This window comes from Sparus aurata, chromosome 17 (assembly GCF_900880675.1).
Source record: "Sparus aurata chromosome 17, fSpaAur1.1, whole genome shotgun sequence".
Taxonomy (NCBI): Eukaryota; Metazoa; Chordata; class Actinopteri; order Spariformes; family Sparidae; genus Sparus; species Sparus aurata.
Genome location: NC_044203.1, coordinates 19,991,616 through 20,017,164, shown reverse-complemented (window position 1 = coordinate 20,017,164; position 25,549 = coordinate 19,991,616). Strand labels below are relative to the sequence as shown.

At 41.6% G+C, this 25,549-nt stretch overlaps 2 protein-coding genes across 2 annotated transcripts in view; one reads left to right on the top strand and one right to left on the bottom strand.

Moving 5' to 3' along the window:
* Positions 1-59: 59 nt before the first annotated feature.
* On the bottom strand, positions 60-25,549 carry jazf1b (JAZF zinc finger 1b). The gene is made up of 5 exons (XM_030394690.1): positions 25,240-25,549; positions 6,578-6,650; positions 5,292-5,488; positions 4,053-4,222; positions 60-2,378 (listed from the first exon to the last, which is right to left on the bottom strand). Exons 1-5 carry the CDS (start codon positions 25,532-25,534, stop codon positions 2,202-2,204), a joined length of 912 nt encoding a protein of 303 aa, XP_030250550.1. The 5' UTR covers positions 25,535-25,549; the 3' UTR covers positions 60-2,201.
* The window catches only part of creb5b (cAMP responsive element binding protein 5b), a 54,172-nt gene continuing 54,004 nt past the window's right edge, over positions 25,382-25,549 (top strand). The window contains exon 1 of the mRNA XM_030394685.1: positions 25,382-25,513. The gene's annotated coding sequence lies outside the window, so the exon portion shown is untranslated. The remainder of the gene's footprint in view (positions 25,514-25,549) is intronic.

The following is a 25,549-nucleotide window of genomic DNA, read 5'->3' as shown; positions in this document are numbered from 1 at the left end:
GTGACAGCGGCTTTTCTTGTATCCAGATTATCCTCGTCCATAACACAGTAGGCGCGAGACACACGTCAGGAATTTTTATTCTTACTGTAACAAAAGTTTACATGAAGCAGCTTTTTGAAGAAATACAGTACATCACCATTAGTTTCTCCAAACAACCTCTGATTTATACACATTATACCATTATTTTTTGTTGTTTTTTTACTCCAGAAACATATGAAAATATAATTTAATGCACTTAACACAGAACAATACATTCACTGTACACTATATCAAAGACTTTCCTCCACACTGACAGTACAATACTGTCACAATTCCCCATTGGACTTTAGTTACATCCATGCAGTGAAGATGTCACCTAATGGCTCAATGTTGGTAAATCCCCAAACTTGTGGTATTTTATGATCTGGGGTTGACTATTTCAGGGATTTAAGGATTTCATCACTAATTTTATACATAAATTTTTGTTAACAGTTCTTGGAGAGTACCACTGCACATGTGAAAAATAAGTATACAGCCTTTTGTGGCTTTAAAGGAAGCTGCATATAATCTGATAAATTGTCTTCAGTTATGTCACTCAGTGGCTAAGCTAAGATGCACTGCGTGTAACGTAGGCACCGACTTTTGAAAAGGAAGAGTGGAATAACAGAGGTAGTATCTCTGGTTCTGTTGTATCAGTTTTGACTATTTGTTAAACTGTCCAACAGTGTTACAGGAGTGCTATGCTACTGGTTTTCAAGACCTGGAGACTACATTACCCACAATGCAGTATTACTCTGAGCAACAAAAAGCTTTATAATACTTTTTTTTTACATATGCAGTAGTGCCCCTCGATACATGTAAACACACCTTAATGTGTAGAATTGTTTGGAGTTACCCTTTAAATGCTGTTCTACATACCCTCAACTGACATTAAATTTTTTTTTTTGGCACAAAGAAGGAGCCGCACGTGTTTCCCTCACAGCCTAACAACAGGACTGTGAGAACGTAATTGTGCTGAGTACATGGCGACTGTCGGCCCTGTTTTCTACTATCAGTGAAAAGGACACGTGGTTTCATAAGACAGCAGAGTCTCTGTCTGGACTCAGCAGTCTGCATTCAGATGAATTTGTCTGAAATGTCAAAACAAAGCCATACAAAGATCTGTACTGATTGGAATGGTTTACAATTCAAGGCAACTACTGTACATACAGAAATCTCACAGAAACACCTTAGGTTTGGTGTACATCTTCCCACTGGACAGCAACACAAACTTCTCCTCTGGAGGCCTTTTGCCTCGTTTTGGTATCTACTGCACGTACACCACAAACGAGTTATTGGCAAAAAAAAAATGCTGATTTGTTGGCAACTTGTTACAAAAAGTGCTTCAATCCCTCACTGTAAAATAGCGAGGGAAAACTGCTTGTATCTCCAGGAAAGTGACCGGGAACATTAGTAACAATGGCACGCAGAGTTCCCATGATCCCACGGAATAAATACTATCGGACACTTGGGCAGGATTGTGGTGTTGAAATGCTTGCAAACGTCACCTGAGATCATCCTTTGGTGCTCACACACAAGTGTTTGCAGTAAAACTGATAAAAAAGATTTCAAATACTTGTGATATGAAAGGAAAAGTACCAACAATTGATTATAAACATCAAATCTGATTGAGAATGAAACTTTGTCAGCTTGGATTTCTCTTTATACCACAAACATTCAGATTTTTCTTTCTTTTCATTTTCCTCTATCACATCTTTAGACTCAAATGAAACAGAGGGAAGGTGTTGGTGGCTCCTTTCTCCCAAAAAAACTTCTAAAGTTTCCTTAGGCTTCACACGGCTTTTAAAGCAGGATTCCCTGTTGTACATGCAAGGCCGCTTGTGACTCGGTGTGGCCTCCTCTTGTCTAAAACATGCCCTCATCAACGAGCAGCATATGTCAAAACAAAATAAAGTCAAATAGATAACTGATAGCTTAAATGTGCAAAATACAAAACTGTGAACTACCTAAAGTTTCAACATTCTGAATAAAAACTAAAGATGAGTAATAATACATTTATACCATGCAATCAAAAATAGTGTCATTACAAAGTGGGACAAGAGAAGGAGAAGGGGCATAAGGGTGAGAGGAAGGGGGGTGGAATGAGAAACAGCTGGTGATGGTGGTGTTCAGATGTTTGGGAGAGTGGCCTGAAGGAGACTGCTGGTCGCTCACTCCGCTCTCTACTGCTGCATCTTGCGGATGATGTCAGTAGAGATGGGTGGGTGAAAGTTGATGGTGTGGTGGCGGAGACCCTGAGATGTTTTGTAGCTCTTCCCACACCGGCACTTGAAGGGTTTGCGCACCCTTATCTGGGTTCGATGGCCGTTCTTGGCATGATACTTGATCCCGTTCACATTCTGTAATGAGGCAACAGATAAAAAAAATTTTTCCACATCCACCTCCAACATGTTACTACATGAGTAAGAGGTATGACAGAGCTTCCTACAACTTACATGCTCTCTTACACACATATTTAAAGGTGCAATATGCAAGAGTTGACCACCTGTCAAACTCATACTCCAAACAAACATGGGGCAGCATATTACCAGAGTAAATGCAAACTGGCGGTAACTGTGGCTGCTGTTAGGTAGTTGGCTCAGTTAGCCACGCAGCTAATGCTCCCGCTGGCGGACTCTGCTTGAACTGGGAGTTGGAGTGTTTTAAAATGGTTTTTAAATATTTGTTTCACCTTTGATGTGTCACTGGTAGGATATGACCAGAATCCAATGGTAGCTTCAAAAAGGGGCAGCATATTACCAGAGTGGCCAACAGCTGCTGCTGTTTTCTACCTATCCTTGGCTGTAGCTAGCTACCGTTAGCTAATTAGCTCATGGCTCGGTCAGCTGTGGAAGCCTTTGTGCTAGAGTTTGCCAGGACCATGACCTCGGATCACAGGGGTAGTCACCAGGGGCAACTTCGCACAGCTAAACCGGGTTTAGCAGCCTGAGAGTGAGCACGGCTATTTTGGCTCTGAGCAGGACCGTGGGCGATTCAGGCAGGGTCAGGGGAGGCGTTTGGCGGCAGAGGAGAGTCAGGCATTAGCATCCTACATCTTACTCGGTGAACAGTAGTATTTATTCAAAACCAAACTAGACGTGATTGTGGAAAGAAAAACAAAGACTGTTTTGGTGAGTTTTATTTTTTTTACGTCGAATTGGAATGAAGTGTCTTTTACGATGAGTTAACAAGGCAATTAAGCTCATATTAGTTCGGTAAAACAAAGACTTGAAAGATATTTGTTTGTATTTTTCTGTTGAGCAATCAAAATAGATATGAGTATTTCCTTTATTTACATTTTGCGAGGTTATTTTGTTCATTTATTACACTAAAAGCTAGTTAAACGTAGCCTATTGCGGTGCAGAGTGGTATTCACGAGACAGGACAGGCCAGGGCGAGCTGCCTAGCATGCTAACTTCGGTAGAAATGTCTGTGACACAACACGTAGACGCACTTTTGTTCCTTCCCATTCTGCACATCAATATAGTTCATTTTTATTTATTTTTTAAATTTGAATTCTGGCCATATTTTACAATTTTTCTCCTTAAAAAAAAAAAAACAGGTTACCAGTTGACATAAACTGTAGAGGGGAGAAATTAAAATGCGCTCTTGTTACAAATCTATCCTGTTCTGCCCCTAAACAGATGCCTAATGCTGCCTGCTGCCTCAGACTAAGTCATCGCCCATAACCCTGTCATTCACGTCAGCAGTGCAATTTTCTCAAGCTGCACATAATTTATCCCAACCACACACGCCAGATGTGAATGGAAAATCCCGTAAAAATCCACATCACTGCACTGGACTAGATGTATGCATCTATGTTGACATGCTGTAATACCCAACTAAGAACTTATTTTCCTTTGTCAACGTCAGAGAATCCAGATTGGGTTTACGTTTTCATTTCTGTGAGCCACAAAATCACACATTTTATTATTTGTACTGCTAATATCTAAGGTTTTCGTTTGGAAAAAAAAAAATCACACTACATTACATTACATTTACATTACGTTTAATCTTAGACGATATCTGCCTACCTTGTATCTCTTTTTACAGCCTGGCACGGGGCAAGCGAAAGGCTTCTCATCTCCTCCGTTCATGCACATGGAACTGAGGATGGACTCGGAGCTGATGGCGCTCTCTGTGGTCCAGGACTCATCACTGTCAGACTCCTCAAAGTCTACCTCCTCCTCGTCACACTCGCTACCTGTGGGAGGTGAAAGACAGCAAGTAGAACAGTAATTGACTCGGGGCGTCACTGGCAGACATGCCATTAAGCGAACCAATGCTGTGATTTATGCACTCTTCGTGACTAATCTCTGGCGGTGAAATCCCGGCCTTTGAGCCTTCAGGCTGACAAGTGTAGACCGCTCTCAACGTGTGCTTCGGGCTAGCGTTCCCATAATCTCTGCATCATGTGTTACAGCGCCCAGATTTCCAGGAAGACTGAAATATGCCAGTCGTGGGAAAGAATGTATGCATTTTATTGAGGTCAATGAACTGCAGTTTCTTTGTTAATTAATTAAGGATGTTATGGCTCAAGATGGGCTGCAAAACCACAACAGCTAAAAACAAAACAGAATGTTAATGGGTGCATATTTTACATACACAAACACATGGGAAAATATTACAAGGAAAAGAGCTAAAACGTAATGAACACTGGTGAATAAGACAAGTAAACTGAACTATGAGAACTGTTTTTTTTCCTGTGTAGCCTGAATACAATGCTGTTGAATAGCAAAATATGAACATGACATATCAATCCATGTCCTATCATTTGAAGAGTGAAAAAGGGGGTGAAAATGATGGGGTGTATACAAATAAACTTGTTTGCTGTTGAAAAATGGGGATTATAAGGATTATATCTGCCATTAAGTTACATTGTGGGTAATGAAGTTTCCAGGTTACAGGAGCTATCCACTGTTCTAACATTGTACTTCTTGTGGCTGGTTTACAAACAAATGATCAAACTTGATACAGCAGAACCAGAGAATTCGCCTCTTTTATTCCACCACATTCTTATTCCTTTTCAAAACATGGCACCAATATTACCCACAATGCCACTCAGCCACTGAGTGACATCACTGGGTTGCAATTAAATGCAGCTTCGTGCAATTTTTTCTCATATGCAAAAGTACTCCCCAAGACCTGTAAATACACTTTAATGACCCCTCTGCTCTTTGCTTCGTTAACAATAGATAACATGTATTTCACAGCCGTCACTAAGTTCTGGACATCTAACTGGAGAGTTGAGTGTGTGAAGTGTGGTTATGTACCTGTTGGTGTACTGCTGCGGAAGGAAGAGGAAGGGGTGATGGGTGGGGTGACAGGAGGGGTGAGGTTTCCACTGGTGTGGCGAGGCGGAGTGGAAACACTGCTGCGGCACAGATTGCCTGTCAGAGACAGAGACAACTTGGGCTGCACCTTCTTCTTCACGGCCTCGTGCTCTCGCCGTGCAGCATCTGTCATAAACCTGCAATCATGGGATGTATGACTGGTCAGCTTTTGTCATCGTATCCGATGTACTACTGTGGGACCTCCCTCATGTTGCTGCTACTGAAGCTTTGCAACAACACATGTTTGGAAAATATCGCTGGCTCTTTTCCCATCAAAAAAACACCAGGGTTTATGGTGGATAGTTAAATCTTTGGTAAATGTGTATCATAAAAATGAAATGTTAACATAGACATTGTTAAAGCAAAAGTGGAATTAACAAATTAAGAGATAACCACATTAAGATGTGCTCGTGAAGGCAGGGAGACAGCGGCAGGCCTTCTTGTTCACTGGCTTGTTGCCACTGAAACCACTTTTCAAACACCATATCAAAGAGGACTGGGATGAACCTAGGCCAATAAAAAAAAAATCCTGCTACCAAATACTGTAGTAATTCATCTAAGAAATCCACCCGATGACATTTGAAACTGCTGGTAGAGGCTCACAGAAGCAAACACTGCATAGGAGTAGGAGATAGTAATACTAGCTGATGTGGGGGTATGTGAGTTTTTACGAGGACAAAGATTAAAAACATTAACATTAATTTCATAATAATGTCAGATTTATAAGGAGATTTAGTTATCATTTAGAGAAAGGAGACCTGTTATGCTTTTTAGTTTTTTACTTTTCCTTCAGTGTTTTATATACAGCATGTTCTTGTGCATGTAAAAGGTCTTGAGAGTGAAAAAGCCCACATCAACAGAAACTCCTCTCTCCCACAGACATCACACTATGTCACAGAGTCAAACATTTGCATAATTTATGCCTAGCGGCTAGTTTTGCGATGCTGGGTCAGGCGTGTGTGAGCTGACCAATCAGAGCAGACTGGGTATTCGTGAGGAGGGGCATTAAAGAGACAGGAGCGTTTCAGACAGGGGAAATACAGTGCTGCAGCACTGGACAGTATGAGAAAACTGATGTGTTTTTTGAGCATTAAAGCATGTGAACCTATTCTAGTAGTAAACCAAAAGTAAAATTCTGAACTTGTAAAAGAGCATAATGGCTCCTATAATGCATAAATAAGGGGGGATTTCTATTTTCTCTCTCCGTAAAAACAACATTTCTTTACCTGTTGATGTAGCTGAGGGCAACATATGTCGGCTGCTGCTGCTCCTGCTTCTCCAGAAGACGGGGATCTGTGTCTGAGCAGATGAAAGAGACAGGAGGTGGAGGAATTAGGCAGATGCTTTAACTGTAAACAATGCCAAATGCTGTCATATGGTCAACATCGAATATGTGGTCAAAAAATAATCAGTGCATACTTTGCTGTCAGATTTACAGCGAATACAGACGACACAACAGGGCTTTTAAATTTGAGTAAAACCTTTTCAGACCTCTTGTATCAGATTACCAAAATAAGATGCAGCACCTATACACTGTTTATCTTTAACTTTCACCATCATCATTATGGGGCTTCATTGCGCGTCTGTTATCGTACATCTGTGAAAATAAACTTTTCAGTACAAACATTGAACTGTGTTTGTATCTTTGGATGTTGCTGAAGAATACAGATGGACACTTGCGACTGAACCTTTGCGCTCTACTGCCTTAAAAAAAAAAATATATATATATATATCCGTGTGCCCGGTGCACTTAGCGGCAAACAGTAGAGGACTGTGACTAAACTGGGTGAGACCTAGGTATGAATGTGTGTGCATGAATGTGAGGAGGCCGGTAGTCCAAGAGCATGCATACTCAGCTGACACGACGGATAAAAGCTCATAAAAACTATTGAGTAAAAATAATCAAAATGCAGGACATTGTGCAATATGCAGTACAATTAGTTAAAACATGATGTCATGACCCACTGTCTAGACAACAGTCACTGTTTAGTTTACTGTTCCTGGAGAAACTCCACAGTTTTTAAGCTAATGCCGGTCTCTTGAAGTATTTCCTTTTTGTCATTTATTAGGTTCGCTTTAAAGGTGCAATATGTAAGAAAAGGCCTTGTTTCTGTTGAATGAAGTGTGTTTTATGATATGCTAATCAGGCAATTCAGCTCGTCTTTGCCCGGCAAAAGAGCAACTTTAATTCAAAATGTGTCCAGTTGTATTTTTCTGTTTGATAGGGAAAATAAGCGTAAGAATATTTAATCTCTGTTGAGTTTGATTAGTTTATTGATTGGGCTAAAGCAATATTACTAACTGTTATATAACTAATATCTTTAGTTAATTTTTGAACATTTTAAATACAATTTCTTACATATTGCACCCTTAAAGGTAACATTTCAGTTCAACACATTCAAAAGCTAACCAAAATTATTAATTTTGATGCTATGTCAAAGACACCTATGTTTTGTGATAAAGAGATATCTACTGATGTAACAATGCTAACCAACTAGCCTGCCTGAAAACCTCTCTCTCCGAGCGGCCTCTCCTGGTAATGCAGATAGCTGCATGGCTAACTGAGCTAACAAGTTTACAGTAGCTACAGTCATGAACGTATACAAACAATATAGTTAGCAGCAGTTAGCGATCTGGTGATATGGTGGAGTATCAATTCAAGGTGACTTATTGTTACGTATGACCCCTTTACAGAACAAAGACAAAACCAAAGTGATAGATATGTATCAACTAAATACAAACATACACTTTTGATTGTTTTTTTTTTTATAACTAAAAATAAAAAAGGTCTATGTTCACTTTTTTATATTTGAATTCCAGGGGTGGAAAGTAACGAGTTACATTTACTCTCGTTACTGTAATTGAGTAGTTTTTTTGTGTACTTGTACTTTTTTGAGTAATTTTTTAAATCAGTAATTTTACTTTTACTCAAGTACATATTGTTGGAAGTAATTTACTTCACTACATTTTAAATAGCTTCCGTTACAAAGTAAAACAAATAAAAATAAAAATAGATGAACTTGCACTGCGTCTGCGTGCCAACTGTCCATCTGATTGGCTCTGGACAACTGCAGCGCCAGAGGGTCAGAAACGTAGAGACGTTGGTGGTGGCGCCACAGAGGAGCTAGCTACACAATGATAGAGACTGATGGAGACGAGTGTGTGGATAGAGAAGGGTCGGATTTGGGACACAGAGACCAGCAGGAGAACGCGAGGCCAATCCATGGCCATACTTGAAGGACTTGTTTGAGTTCAAGTCCGCAAATGAGAACAACTTCATCATGTTATGTAAACTTTGTATGCCTAAACAAGGAGAGACAGCAAGCTCAATTTGCGGCAGCGGCACCCAGCTTCGGCATCTCTGGTGGCACCCCCAGATGCCGCAGCTAGGTGCCGCTAGCAGTCGCGGCAGGTGCCGCTGCATGCCAGGAGGTGCCACTGGATGCCGGGAGGTGCCACTGGATGCCGGGAGGTGCCGCTGCATGCCAGGAGGTGCCACTGGATGCCGGGAGGTGCCGCTGGATGCCGGGAGGTGCCACTGGATGCCGGGTGGTGCCGCTGCATGCCAGGAGCTGCCACTGGATGCCGGGAGGTGCCGCTGCATGCCAGGAGGTGCCGCTGCATGCCAGGAGGTGCCACTGGATGCCGGGAGGTGCCAGTGCTTGTGCCACTGCATGCCGGGAGGTGCCAGTGCTTGTGCCACTGCGTGCCGAGAGGTACCACTGCTTGTGCCGCTACCTGTGACATCTGCCTTGGCATCCAGGAGTGCCAGCAGAGATGTCGCGGCACATGTCGCGGCAAATGCCGCTGTTTGGGCGAGATGTCGCGGCAGAAGCTGCTGTTTGGTGGGGGTGCCACTGCTTGTGCCGTTACTCGTGACATCTGACGTGGCATCTAGGAGTGCTAGGAGGGATGTCGCGGCAGATGCAGCTGTTGGGGGGAGATGTCACTGCTTTTGCTGCTGTATAGGCGAGACAAGAGGGTCTGGCTGCCTCCAGCGTGAGGCTGCTTCCCGTACAGACTCCGCTCTTGGACCGCATCCAGCATAGACAAATACATAGACGCCTCATTCAGTGTTGGACCGTACGTCGACGTCGCCGCCATATTGGATGTGGCAGCTCCGCCCCGTGAACTAACACAAGTCAATGGAGTGAACTTTATAAAGCGCCTTCTACACAGTGCTATAAGTTAATGCCTCATTTACACATTCACACACGTACGGGTATATTCAGGAAACAGAGAGGCACCAAAAACAACGTCTGTAACGTCTGTAACGTCTGATGATTATAAACGTTAACTACTCCTCATATGTTCAGTATACAGGTCAGCACCAAACCATTATATAATGTTTTCATGAGCTGCTAATGTATGTAACGCTGTTACTGTGATGATACATGACAGTTAAATATTTAATCTGTGTCCATAATAACCAGATCCTGACATGTAAATGTGATGTCTGTCTCCCATACTGTCAACTTGTTTCATTAAATTTAAGTTTAAATATGGACAACTGACGTCATAATATATCAATCAGAATCAGACATATTTTATTGATGCACGACGGTTAATTGCAGCGTAGATGCTCCCATTCAAAGTCAAGAAAGAGCCAAAATATGTTTTGACCGGCCAATGAAGTGTTCACAATCACGACAAGATTTCCTGTAGGAAACACTGAACAGCATAGGGATAGCTGTTAATTGCCCACTGATTGTTTTTTTTAGTAGGGAACTATCTAAACTACTACTTCTTCCTCTTCCTCTACTGCTCATAGGTGTGATTGGCAAAGGACAAAAGAGCAGGAAAATATACGGTTCCACTATGTCTCTCTTTACATTTAGTTTGTCCCGATGTTGGCTGCAGCTAAGAAAGAATTAGTTGGCCCCACAGGTCCAAAATTCTTAGAACACAGTGTCCTCCTGCTGCTGACACTGGGTGAACATAAAGTCGCGGCTGGACCCGAGTGAATATCCGCCGAATATCCAACCTGAAACTAACTTCACCCCGGTTCGATGGGAAGCCTGTTGCAGCCTTTGAATGGGATGGCGAGGATTTCAGTCACTCAACTTAATGGGTGATTTGTAGAAATTATATAAATAGCGACAATAATAATCGATTTAAGACAACTTAGGGTGTAGTGCTTTCACTGTGTGCAACTTAAATTCGCCATTCGCCCATGATATTAAACGAATGTTTAATGTTTAAGCGCTGAATATCCCGCAGCAGAATGCATGTAGGGGAAACACTGACACATCAGAGAACCTGCCGCAACGATTGCAGGCTCTTTGGTGGAGCTCTGCTTTGAATGAAGTTCCATTGTGACAAATAAATTGACTTCTTGCGGAGCGACATGAAGACATGAATCAGAGGCATAAAAAACGTTGACAGCGGTGGCCGGTCATGATGTTTACCAATACCCGACCAGTGCCTTGCGCAACTTGATCAATTTTGACGGTGGACAGCGAGGGGCAAATCTGAAACGCAATCAGTAGATCTGCTGTAGCTGGAAACTGTCTGTTTTACTTTTTGGCATTTATGTTGAAAGTTATATAGCAAAGTCGGCAAATATAAGCAGCTGCCAGGTCACAGTAACAGCGTTACATACATTAGCAGCTGTAAACACTCATGAAAACATTATAAAATGGTTTGGTGCTGACCTGTATACTGAACATATGAGGAGTAGTTAACGTTTATAATCATATTATATTCTGTTCTGTTTTTAGGGTGACTTTAACATCTGTCTAGGGACTACAGATGAAAAATAGCCTCTTGGCTAATTCTGGCGCATTTACAGTAATGTTATTAATGTGCACTGTCCCTGTTTTCAAATAAACTAAACTTTAAATCAGACGTTACAGACGTTGTTTTTGGTTCCTCTGTTTCCTGAATATACCCGTACGTGTGTGAATGTGTAAATGAGGCATTAACTTATAGCACTGTGTAGAAGGCGCTTTATAAAGTTCACTCCATTGACTTGTGTTAGTTCACGGGGCGGAGCTGCCACATCCAATATGGCGGCGACGTCGACGTACGGTCCAACACTGAATGAGGCGTCTATGTATTTGTCTATGCTGGATGCGGTCCAAGAGCGGAGTCTGTACGGGAAGCAGCCTCACGCTGGAGGCAGCCAGACCCTCTTGTCTCGCCTATACAGCGGCATAAGCAGTGACATCTCCCCCCAACAGCTGCATCTGCCGCGACATCCCTCCTGGCACTCCTAGATGCCCATAAACACCTAAACCCACGGGGGGGCGCCGTGACATTCCGACACCCCTCCATTGCGAAACACCACCCTTCCGAAACACCCCAACTCCGAAACACCGCTGTTCCGACCCTCCCCTCAAAACACCGCCGTTCCGAAATTAAACACCGCTGTTCCGAAATTGATTTTCAAGTTTACATTACTTCCTACATCAAACACTGCCGTCCGCTCACCGGCCGCACTCACACAACTCATTGCTTTTTATTGCTAATAGGCCTATGTCACTATCTTCATTTATTATATAGTATATTTTCGCTTGCAGCAAACACATTTAAACGTTTGTCTAATCTTTTTACACGCACTATCCGTGGTGCTGGAATCCCCACTTCCAGCCGCACTCGCACAATTCTGAAATAAACTGTGGCCCATGGGTGCGATCTGCCGGGGAATGACCCCTCTGGTCGTTCGTTTTAACATAACTTGTCTTTGTGGAAGGTTAACAATGTATGAGTGGATTGAGCACTGCTGCTCAGGTTGTCTTTGAAAAAAAAGCAATTCAAAAAAGCATTCAATAAACATTACATGAAATTGATTGTGTATCCATCTCTTATAGCCATAGACGGATTATCATGACCACGGGCCTACACACGCAAACTGTGCGCACGCAAAGGCGCTGTAAGGCAAGGGCGCAAAGGCTGTTACATTATTACATTGAATGTAATAATGTCCGCAAACGTAATAAACCTCAAACACCTACTAATAATACTGACCGTGCGTGCAAAATCCAGCTGCTGACCCTCCGCTCCGCTGTCACACAACGGATCCCCCGTCCGCGCTCCCTCTCTCATGCCCGAAAAATAATTTCCATGAAGAAAACATCGCCTGACATTTAAATTTAAATTCCCATTGAAAGTACAAATCTCAAGAAATCTGGATGTATTGCTCATTTGTAAACACAACACTTGTCAGTCTATAGGCAAGAATCTAAAGGTTTATTAATTCAATTCATTTCAAATTCGCTTTATTGGCACGAATGCCACAACAACAATATTGCTCCAAGCACCAAGAACCACGAAAAGAATACCTAGCACAGTAAATAATAATAATAATAATAATAATAATAATAATAATAATAATAATAATAATAATGATAACTTTGAACATTAACACAATTAAGTTATCAATCTGTGATGTAAATAACAAAATGCAAACATTACAGACTTCTAACCATTTTTCTAAAAGTGTCTGTATTTTAATTGAGAATAGTTTTTATATAAATTACACAAAAGGAAAAGAAAATATGATTTGTTTTACCTATTTCAGCCATAAGCGGTCATATTGACCGCACATCATTTCGCGGGATTTCATACATTGTCTCTCTTGTCTCTAACTTTGTTAGCGGTCTCCAGCTGTGCGACTGTAACACAACTTTATATGAAGAAGGACTAACACTAATAGCCTAATTGATTGTTATTTCTTACACTTACAGAACTGTTTACGACTCGAAACAATGTTATTATATATGACGTTTCTGACCAAATGTCGCGGCTTCAAATGCATCAAATTCCCACATCCAGTTACGCAGGCAGCTGTCCAGGGTGCTGAACCAGGTGACAGACAAAGGCTGCACTCTGCGTTCTGATGTTTGCTGGGCAAATCTGTCCCCCTTGGTTTCTCATCCACTCTGTTGTGGGAGATCTCCCACAGAGCAAAAGAAATACACCACGAGCTGCCAGCTGTGTGAGCTGCTCGGCTCGAGCCCGGCTGAACTCTGGCTTGAGCCCACTTCCCCCAGGCGCGAGCCTGCAGCCCCCGCTCCTGCTGACAACAGACCGGGGGAGAAAACAGACATTCCTTTGCTCAGAACCCATATCAGGCTGTGTCTGAATATGCACGAAGATCGGTATAACGCATTGGAGCAATTTTCATACAATTTCGGATATTTAGCATGATAAAGTAATTTCAATTCAAAATAGCCATTTGTCCAGCTGAAGCATAATGAGCGTTATGTCATTAATATGAAGTAGGCTTGTTTTGCGGTTAATCAGCCACATGATCCGTTTGAACCCACAAAGGAAAAAAGGATAAATGCGCAGCCTCCGTTTCCTTTCTGATTGAGTCCGTTCGGAGTGGGGGGGTTTCGGAATGGAGGGGTTTCCCCAATAGACTTTTCGGAATAGCGGGGTCTTTGAAAAAAAGGGAAACCCCGCCATTACGATGAATTGAAGTCTATGTTCGGAACAGCGGGGCTTCGGAAAGGCGGGGTGTAACCCTGCCACGGCAGATGTCACGAGTAGCGGCACAAGCAGTGGCACCCCCACCAAACAGCAGCTTCTGCCGCGACATCTCGCCCAAACAGCAGCATTTGCCGCGACATGTGCCGCGACATCTCTGCTGGCACTCCTGGATGCCACGGCAGATGTCACAGGTAGCGGCACAAGCAGTGGTACCTCTCGGCACGCAGTGGCAAAAGCACTGGCACCTCCCGGCATGCAGTGCCACAAGCACTGGCACCTCCCGGCATCCAGTGGCACCTCCTGGCATCCAGTGGCACCTCCCGGCATCCAGTGGCACCTCCTGGCATGCAGCGGCACCTGCCGCGACTGCTAGCGGCACCTAGCTGCGGCATCTGGGAGTGCCACCAGAGATGCCGCAGTGGGTGCCGCTGCCGCAAATTGAGCCAGCCCCTGCTGGAAACAAGAGCAGCTATCCACCTACAAAAACTCTGCGTCCAACCTGCGCAAGCATGTACAGGTAAGATAACCTCACATTAAACTAAATAACGTTACATGCTATTAATCATGGATCCATGCAATTAATAACTTTAACGTTACTCAATCATGGTATGCTAACGTCAGTGTTAGCAGCCAGCGTTATAGTGCTAGTTAACGTTAGCTAACTTGGTAGTAAGCTAGAAAGCTTCATTTTAAACAATCACAGTTGACACATTCCTTAATTTCACACAAAATTATGCTAATATTGCTATGATATGCATTGAAAATTGCTTATGAGTGTAGATCTGAAAGATAAAGAAAATATGATATGTTTATCTATTTCGGCAATAAGCGGTCATATTGACCGCACATCATTTCGCTGGATTTCATTGTTTCGCGCGGTTTGCTGCTTTCTTTGTCTCTCTTTAAGAAGGCTTAGTCCAATATCATACATGCAACAAAATAATAAGCTTGTCTACATGAGTGTAGAAAATGTTTTGGTTTTTGTAATGGCAACATTATGATGAATTAAGTTGCCACCTGAATGAAAGCCTAAATGTCTGATATATTCTATGTGTTTTGTGTGTATTTGTCACTTAACACAGGTTTGGCCTATGTGAAGCATCACATTGAGCACATGACAGCGGATGAGGTGGAGCATGTCGGCTACTCATCAGATGAGGACGATTTCTTCTCATCACTGAAGTCTAAAAAGTCAAAAGGCACAAGTGAGCTAGATGGGTTCCTTGCCTGTGTCTCAGACAAAATGGACCTACTGAACTCTTTTCCGCTCATCAAAAAGCTCTCCTTCAAACTCAACACTGGCCTGCCTGCTTCTGCTGCTTGTGAGCGCCTCTTCAGCTGTGCTGGACTGCTGTTCACTGCAAACCGTGTTAGAATGAACTCTACTAACTTTGAAAATCAGCTCCTGCTCAAACTTAATAGAAAGTTCTTAAGTATTTAAAATGAGCAACTGAAGCAAAGCAGGAGGAGAAAGAAACTGAGTAAAAAGTGCTTAAAAAAATCTGTCAAAAATCAAAGCTCGGGCATGAATAAAGTAATATTTTGTCAAATTTGGATTTATTTGTGCAGTTTTTGTCATGTCATCATGTCATTTTCTTCCGCTTATCTGTGAGGGTTGTGTATGTTTTTGTACTTTTTTTATGCATGGGGAGAGATTACCCACCCCCAATAAGTAACTAAGTAACTTTTACTCTGAGTACATTTTAAATGAGCTACTTTTTACTTTTACTTGAGTAGATTCTTACACAAGTACTTTTACTTTTACTTAAGTAAAATTTCATCAAGGTAACAGTATTTTACTTAAGTAGATTTTTTTGGTACTCTTTCCACCCCTGTTGAATTCATATAGAAGGAGAGTTCAACATCTTAAGTGCCCTCTCTTTTCTATTTCCATGGCACACTTTGAAAAGTTGTGCTCTGCAGACACCACATTGCTCATACATGACCACACTTGACACATACTGAGCTTTCCCATGCTGTGCTCCAGACATTCATCTTGCTCAGCGGTGCTAAATGTACAACAATAGCCAATCTCCACACCCTGAGGTGAAGCGGGCCTGACTTCAAACGCTCGCTTCCCACTGCCGTCCATGTGGGAGAAGAGAGATGCCCCATAAAACAACAGTGTCTACCACTAACCAGCTGAGCCTCCCTGTCTGCCTCCGACAGAGCTGCGAAAGACTGCTACCCCCATGTGGTTAGAACTATCGCTTGTTTCCATCCACAAACTCATTTATGCACAACACTCACACCTAAGGCTATTTGTAACATTTAATTTTAAATTATGCCTTCGTGAGTCACAGTGACTACAGAGTCTGTATCAGTAAGCAAAAAAAAACGGTCCAGTCCTTGTGGATATAATTTGAAAATGACCATGGCAATGATACAAAACATATTGAAATAGTGTAATTAAAGTTTTCCTGTTCAGCAACACCTTTTGGAGGCTGTAATAAAATGCTGAGTCATGCTCTATTAGTACCTCCACAGTCTTTTACTCCTGTTTGTTTGTTTGTTTGTCGAGGACAAAACACCTAAAAACAGATTTCCATTAAATTTCAGCTGGACAGAGAGAATGATGTGCCAGAGAAGAACTGATTAGATGTTGATGGAACTCTCTGATGATTGCTATTTCACCATGACGTGATCTACTCTCACCATTAGATGATCTGTCTTTCTCTTTAATGGGGACGGGAATATTCAAGATGTGTCTGAAGAGACGTGACTGCGGCTTGGTATCGAACATCAGTAATTTTTTGAGTGCCAACTGAGATGCATCTGCACCACCAATTATCAATAACTGTCATTATAGAAAATGTTAATTATTTTAGACTGTATTTTAATCAAACTGGCAATAGACTTGTTTTTTGCTTTAACATATCATTATGAAAGAAATGATTGCACAATGTAATGGCTATAGAATAATGACGGCATCGGCATTTAGATTGTTTCCCTATAAACCTCACTTTCACTGTGTCTCACGGGAAAATAAAGGCTGTGTGGCGGCATTTTTATCTGCTTTCATGTCACCATTATTGGCTAAATGTATGAATAAAGTCAGATTTTGTCCTGTGTTGTTGGTAGTTGCATAGTCTGAAGAAAATGGAAAGTGATCCGGTTGCCTTGGCACCAACAGTAAAACCTTTAGGAAGTGCTGGGGCGATGTCAATGGAAAAAATATTCACTAAAATAAAGTATCCAAAATGGTATTGTTTAAGTCATTTACTGACACCAGGTTGTAGAATTTCAAATCCCAACGTGTCGTCAAGACTCACAAATTGGTTATTTACTGGTGTGTTATGCATTCTTAATTGTTGTTCTAATACTTAACAATCAATTCACAAAAAACTGTCTTAAGTTAATTAAACTTCTCTTTGGGTGGAGCTAATCACAAATACGTCTACGCATTTTGAAGCCATTTTTAGAAATCTATGAAAATTGAAACGTAGACAAAACTAAAAACTGTTAGTGGGAATACCAACATGGTGTGTAAACGGAAAGTACAGACACACACCTGTGCACACAAAAATGTCAATACAAGACACATACAGCACAGACTGCACTCTCCATATTTAATAGTGTAATAGGATACTTCTGGCTTAATATGTCAAGAAGGAGGTGAAAGTTGCCGTTGACGAGTAAAACCACATTTTGAAAGCACACATGTTAGAGATCAAACAGAAATCTAAGTCAACAAACCAATGTCAGTCTTACTGAAAAGTGCACAAGAGCGATGACACAGGCCATCATCCACTCAGTGGTTAAGGCCGAGCCGCCTGGTTGACGATGAAATAGTGGCAGAATTTTATGATACTGGCAGGTAGGCCCGAGGAACAGCTTAAACCTCAGCTCAGGAGGGTTCTCTCAAGGCCTCAGTCGTAAGCAAGTGTTTCATTAACAGCGGATTTATCCCCAGTGAGAAGGACAGCACACCTCTCTCTACTCTCCAGCCAAAGTCTTGGAAACACAGACTAGGAAAGACACATTCATAATGGCACTATTCCCCAGCCAAAAGCTGGAGGCAGTGTGGAGACTATTCTGAGCACTGTGGGCTGGTATGTGTGTGCGTGAGTGCACAAGAAATCCCTCCTAAGATCCCTAATGTGCTTCAAGGAGTGGTATGGCAGCCTGCTCACGGACCGCTCAAACAGCAGTGGATCAATCTGTTCCCACACACTGTAAATCACACACACCTCAGGTGGGGACTGGGGAGAGAGAGGCCTGCAGGGGCCAGTCCCCCGCAGACCCTGCTATTCTTTCGGGGCCACCAGCAGTCAAGGACCAGAATGAAGGCACCTCAAATAAGGATGGGAACCTCTCTAATCAAACTACACAGGTGGTCCACCTTGGTGGCCGACTATTAGAAGCCTTCTGGGAAACAAAAAAGGGGTATTTATTTATTCAGCAGCACTGGATCCAGAGGCAAACAATCAGTTCCTGTGAGCACCAGTGATAGTTTTGTACAAGGTGCAATGATTACTTTAAGGTTCATTTATTTGTAATTTTACAAAACTGGTGGCAAAATGAAATTTAGTTTAAGCTCCTTTGTGCTCCACAGAAGAAAAACAATACATATCGCTATGGTAGGCAATGCAAGCTTTGTCATAAGGTGCAAAAAAGTTGCAAAAGTAGCAAAATATAACAAAAATCTGACAGAGATTAAAAGGCGATATTGGACATTAGATGCACAGCAGTTCTAACTATTTTTATTCTGAAAATCAATCAATCTTCATTTTCTGTAGTTCTTTTTTGGCAGAATGAAGAGAAGAATACAAGCTGCTGATTTTCACCAGATCTGACATAAAAACTCCTTCAAGTAATTAAAATTTCCTACCTAAGGTCCATGTTCCCAAAGGTGATGCTAAAAATGCGTCACCTCTCTAAAATGTGCCTGGTTCATCTGGTCTGTGTGGAAGACGACCCACTGCCTCTTCAGGTCTAAGATTAACTAATTCTAAGAGAATAAAAACACAACAAATATGCAATAATGAAAACCTAATTATATTCCATTTCAGCCCCCCAATAGCCATAAATCCTACACACTAGGCCTTTAAAAATAATGTAATGGCCCCAGAGATTTCTAATTTTAACAAATCTGCTTAGCCTCAAGATAACACAAACCTTAATGATCGTATATGAAGCATTGCCTGTGCCAATTGTTGGTGTCTGTATGTGTAGCATTTATACGACTGCCTGAGTCAGTAGCTGCAGTGTATGAGGGCAGAAAACATGATGCAATAACATGTTCTCATTAGAGCCCCTATGACGGCCCGCAACACGAAACCAAGAGACGATCACACAACAAACCTTCCTAAGGCAACGGGGGAAGTGACGCCTGCTGCCCTCTAATAACGGCCTCCACGACCCTCTCCCTCTCACACACACACACACACACACACACACACACCAGACGCACAGCTCCCTCTCTCATTTCCACCAGTGTCTGGCTCTCCCATCTACCCTCATGGCCAAATGCACTGTGGGGTAGAGCAGAGTGCTGAGCATTATGGTGACATGTTTATGGCGGCTCTGAGCAGCGGGGGACATTACCAGGAGTGGTGGCACAGGTAATTCATTATGATGTGACCTCTGAGGAGGAAATGAAACGGAGTCAAGCTCCATGTGTAAGCTGCCTTTGCGGGTTACTGAAAAAAGCACGGGGAGGTTAAAATGATCCATTATAAATACGTTTAGCACAGACAGCAGCTTAAACATCCACAGATGCACGGAGTCACACACACACATCTCTACAAAGACATGTTTATGCAAACACAGAAGTAAACACACATTGCTGCTCATTGCAAACATGTGGATTCTCAGTTTAGTGATTTGCACAAGGGCAACAATTATTTTCATTTTAGATTCATTTTAATCTGCTGATTAAACTCTCCATTAAATGATTAAATGACTCCAATCTTCTTAAAATGTTTGGGTTCTCAGACGACCAGATGATTTAATGTGCAAACAACATAAAACCTAAAAACTACACACTTAAGGTGCACTATGTAGAAAATGTAATCTAAGAAAAATCTTCATTGATTGATTTTCATGCTTTAAACGAACTAAATGAACAAACTGTCTTAATTTCCGTGACTAAATAAACAAACCGACCTTCATTTTTGCTTGCTTTGTCAGTAACCCTATATTAAAACAGTTAAAGCTTAACTTTCTTTTGACTGAATAATCTATTAAAGATAGAATATGTTACATTTCCACATTAAAATGTCTACACGTGCTGTGTATTCAAATTGTGTTTCCAACAATCTTCAGGAACAGAGATATCAGTCATTTTGTTCAATATAATAGTGCATTTCATTTGGTCTCCTCTTGCTATAATAATCCGGGGAATATCAGATGATATGTCAAAGAGCGAGGAAGGAAATTGGTAACCAGACTAAACCTTAAAATATTCTGTAGTCTGTGCACATAACAATGAAGACAACAACTCCCATTATCCTTAGCAGCAATCTTGACATACTATGGGTTAAGTTGTCTAATGGATTAATTTTTCTAGTTTTTAGACTGACATTAATTATATTTTGAATTTGACCGTGTTCATGATAAATCTGCGCTCTTTCGGAAAGTTGGAAAATCCAAGAAACACAAACTCTTCTGCTCAAATCCATACCAGTTAAGTCAGGAGGGGTATCATCTCGCCGAACCACAAATACTTACAAAGGTCAGAGAAGTTCAGGTATATATTAGGCCTTTGAACAAGGAGTTAACCCTAATTTGCAAAACAGCACACTGAAATTGCCAATAAATGAAACATCCTAGGTTCAATTAAACTTTTTACAGACTTAGGTATGCAGCGGTAGTAAAGGAAGAATCCTCATATCTGCAGCATGTTGAAAGGTGTCTTATGTTCAACATCATCCGTTAATGCAATTTTTCTTTCTGCAAGGAACTGCACGCCCACATTGCGAAACGTCAACACAAGCTGTACATTATCTCCTGCGAGGGATGTTTTATCAAGTACAGGAGCCCCTCACGTCGCAGTCACCACACAGGAACAGGAGCAGTGGTGTCGGGGGATGGGGAAATGTAATTAGGGCTCACCAGGTGCACAGATCAGGGAACTAGTTACTGCTTCCCAAATTTATTACTTCCGTGCAGATTTTTTTTTTTTTTTTTTTTTGGGGGGGGGGGGGGGGGGGGGGTACATACTAAAATCTACTAAATGAGCCTCCAGTGAGAATTGGCAACAAACAGACCCATTGTTACTAAGCCTGGACACTTCAGGCCCCAGCAGCAGTACACACACACACACACACACACACAGAGGTTTAAATAACATGGTCGCTATTTGCTCCTGGTCTATAGTGGCCTGGTCGCGCAGTGACAAAGTAAACATTTCAGTGGCTCAGCACGAGCAGTTTTTTCATGCCGCACAAGAACACCAGACCACTGAGGAGATCTTTCAAGCTTAATATGACTTAGGCTCAGTGTTAAAACCTTCCTCTGCTCTCGCTGGTGTTTCTGGGGCTCATTAGCATCTGCTCTCTTAAAGTTAGCTGAATTTGTTCACAAAGGTCTAAACGGACCACCCAACACTCACATTGTCAACTTAAATCTGCTGTCAGGATGGTGGAGGAACAATGACAGATTTATTCAGAGTTTGCTTTGTTGATGTGGACTGGAAATTATTCTGTACACTTTATCTGAGATTTGTTTAATAAGATTCAAACTTAAGTCATTTAAGAAAAGTCTTCAGGTTTTTTAGACATCATAGTAACTGTGCTAAGTACTGCAGAGCATGGGAACAAAAGTAGACTGGAAGGATTGTGAAATATTCAAGGATAAGAAGCCTCCCTTAACTTTGGGATTATTTCTCTCATATAATTCACCTATTTAAATTAAATTTAAATTGTTTACTGCATGACACAATACACTGTGTTGTTAAACAGGGCGACAACTAACAATTATTTATACTATAGATAAATCTGCAGTTTTTTCAGAATTAATCAATTACTTGTTGTCCAAAAAAGCAGCAAATCTTTCAGAAGCATTTCAGAAGCTGGAACCAACACATTTTTTGGTGGACTTTTTTGATATATTACTGAAACGATTAATCGGTTTAAAACAGTTGGCAATGAACTTTCTCCAACTTGCCTTATCCTTGCACCTCTATTGTTAAATGAGCAGAGGAGGCAAGTTTTGGCCTTTAATATCCAACACATACTTTTACTGTTCAGACCAGGCATCTCAAGAAAAGCCCCCTCAACCAACAGCAGAGCAGCGCCACCTCTTGTTCACAGAGCTGACCGGCAGGTCGGCTGGGGAAAGCGGGGACAAGAATGTGCGCTTGTTTTCCAGGCGCCTAATTATAAAGGAGAATGTGCTTTAAGCAGCAGGCCACCAGATGAGGAGGAAGACAGGCCAAATCAAGCACTCTCTCTGTAATTATGCTTCACAGGCACTTGGCACAACGCGCAAGATTTCGCACTTCTCAGAGTGGGCACAGGCCAGCGGACAAAGGAGGGGGGCAGCAAAGTTTTTCCACTCTGGGCCAACTAATTGCCTCATTATTCCCCAATAAGTCATTTGCAGGCATTTTTTTCTAAGGCTAACACCTCGGACACATGCACAGCACACAATCAGAGGGCAGAGGATATTAAAGCCAGTCAAGCAACAAACAAGAACAACAGAGACAGCTGTGTCTTGTCAGCTTCAATAATAGTACTAAAATATTAGATTGGGAAACAGATGTAGGAACTAAAAGAGTGTCAAAGTGTGAGGAGGGGAATTTCACATCCTATATCAAACTTTAATGACATAAATGTTTTAACACTTAACAAAAATGTAATGTTCCTGATAATATGATGTGAAATACATGTCAAATAAAACCAAATGCGCTTCAAACCTTTTGTAAATATAGCAACAAAGTATGGATAATAATTATGTCAAATAATAAAGAGACATGTACATTTCTTTTAATATTGATTTGCTGCTTTGATTTTCTTTTGTAGGTATTTTTTTAATAAAGTGAAAAGAGGCTATAAATATGTTGGCCTGTGGTACTAAGCACCAGCTGGAAATTAAATCAAAAACCCTAAAACGAAGTACTCATATAAAGTCCACGCTTTTATTTTACATATCACTTAACGTAATAAAAACTTTTTTTTTTCACCTGTGCACACAGAGGACATGAAGACAAAGTGCTTTGTACGCTCATTCATTGCTTCACAGCTTCTCTCTTCTTAAATACCATACACCATGTTGCATATTTCACAAACTAAAGTGATTTTTCTGAACAGTTAACATTACATTACCTCATTACACGCACAAGTTAGTAACACCTCAATTGAAAGGTCATTGTCTGAAATTGGCAATCCGTTCCCCTTTTTCACTGCTGCGACTCTGACATTAAATGGTGGGTAAATACAGGTGTTACTAATCACATTAGTTAATGCTCTGTGCCTAAACAGAGCTGAACCTTCATCAATGTCATTAGTAACACCTGTGCTTAACGGCTATTTTGCGCCAAAATTGCTGCAGTGAAGAAAATCTGTTGTCACATCCATTATTCAAACAGCAGCTGTTAAATTTCCTCAATCAGAAAACGTCATTATAAAGTAGCACAGGCAAAAACATGTTTCAATTTCATAATGAGTTTCCATCTCCACCTACAGGTAGTTCTTGTTATTGTTCGCCTCGCATGAACTAGAGGTGGCGCTGTTGATTGCGGTGGGATTTGATGTGCAGTCAGGTGGATGACAGTGTTACTGAAACACAATGTAATATAAATATGATACAATTGCAGGATTCTTCCTACATGATGGCTACACTTGTTTTAGTGTTAATCATGATGCAGTCAAGTGTAATCCATTCATTACTGTTGTAGTTAATGCGGCACCTAATAAACTGCTCCAGAAGCGTACAGGATAATTCACTGCCAGTCTATAAATGTACTTTTTACTTTTTCAGTTGTTCAGATTTTGGGTGGCCTGTATCCTTTAAAATGATAAAAAAAAAAAACTGCTTTTTAAAAAATAGATAATTTCTTCTACTAAATTGTTTTTAGGAGGTCATCTTATAATGGCACTGATCATATTTGTGCATTTTAGATTAAGAATAATGATGTCAAACATTATCAAGGGTTATTTTTTATCAAATGATGCAGCAAAGTTTGGCCTTTAACACAATTGTACATTGCTCATAGCTATTCTTCTTTCAGTGCATGGACAGACCAAAACAGCAAAAGTTAACCACGATTGAAAGCCATTATTATCGATATCGATATGATATTTCAGCTGACAGACGATGTATGGTAAGGTGCAATTTGTGTTTGAATTCCACCTCAAAACAAATAGGGGTCAGCATATCACCAGGGTAGACACTAACTGCTCCCAACTGTAGCTGCTATTAGCTAGTTAGCTCAGTTAGTCGTGCAGTTAGCAGTTGGTGCACCAGGTAAGTGCTTACTCTGCTGGAAAAGCATGCTTTGGACTGGGACAGGCGTGGATGGCTGGTCAGCTTGCTAATCATGATTTGCAAAACAACATATAAACATTATAACTGCAAAACTGGTATTCCTTCATATTCTGTTAGTTTTGGAATGTTTTCAACCAAAAATGGTACGTATTGCACCTTTAAGAGTGATGCTTAGTCATATGTGTCTCTAATGAGGATATTACATGTCTCAATTTCATTGTGTTTCATGATGGCCTAATTCTGCTACTAAGAGAAAGATAAAATACATAATTTTAAATGATTTTTAGATACTATATAATGATGTTATATGTCATGAATATTATCATACTATAAACTTAATTATTATATTATATCTCCTTTTGCTAATACATATATATTATATCTATTTTCCATGATAACTTCAAAACTGGCCAAACATTGACAGTAAATAAGTATCAGACCTATAGCCTAACAACAAGTTGATTTAGACAGGTACATGCTATGGAAATACATCTTGCATCTTTAAAAAACTCTGCTCTCATGACTGAATGAGAGAAGTAAAGTTAAATGTCTCATCAGTTGTTAAAGTGGTCAATAAAAGAACGTTTAAGAGAGTTACTTCTAACAAGCAGAACAAGTGAACTGTGTTGAAACGAGCTGAAACTGAACGACAGTACATTGGCTCGCGCACACTGTTGGTGAACTCATGACGCTTCCGAGGCAGCTGAGCGCGGGGGCCTCCTGCGATAATGTTGCACGAGCGAGCCGACGGAGCGTAAAAAAAACTGTCTTCCTGTCTGTGTCGGTGTGTCGGAGCGGCTCTGTGTACAACTGTCTAATCCGTGATACAGCGGTGATATGTGATTACAGGTGGCGAACACGGAACTGTAACATCCACACCGACGCATCAACAGCCACCCCACCTAGCAACAGGGTTGTCAGGACGCAGGAAGTAACTTGCTAGCTCGCTAACTTAGCCACTCCTGCTAGCTTGCAAACCTCGGCCATTGCTAGCTGCGGCGCTCATTACCAGGGCGCTTACCGATGTGGTTATCCTCGATGTGCACGATGAGCTCGGCCAGAGAGTCGAAGTGAAGTCCGCAGCCCCCGAACCTGCAAGCGTTGGAAAAGAAAGAAGCAGCGGCGATGCCTGTCATGGTCGCTGCTGCATTGGAAATGAGGGCAGGCAGCAGCAGCAGCAGCGAGCAGCGAGCAGCGGGGAGACAGCAGGCGGACAGCGGTGGCAACAGCTGGAGCGGTGCGGCGACTCCTCCGAGCTGCGTCAAACCAGCTGGAGAGCGACAGACAGGCCGGAAGTAAGGCGGCGTGGCTTTCATTACAAAAGCACGACC

Excerpts from the sequence above, each read along its gene's own strand:
- jazf1b (XM_030394690.1), bottom strand. The coding sequence starts at position 25,534 with ATGAAAGCCACGCCGCCTTACTTCCGGCCTGTCTGTCGCTCTCCAGCT. Across the intron at positions 5,489-6,577 it reads GCCCTCAGCTACATCAACAG|GTTTATGACAGATGCTGCAC; the intron begins GTAAAGAAATGT and ends CCATGATTGCAG. Across the intron at positions 2,379-4,052 it reads GCTGTAAAAAGAGATACAAG|AATGTGAACGGGATCAAGTA; the intron begins GTAGGCAGATAT and ends GCCTCATTACAG.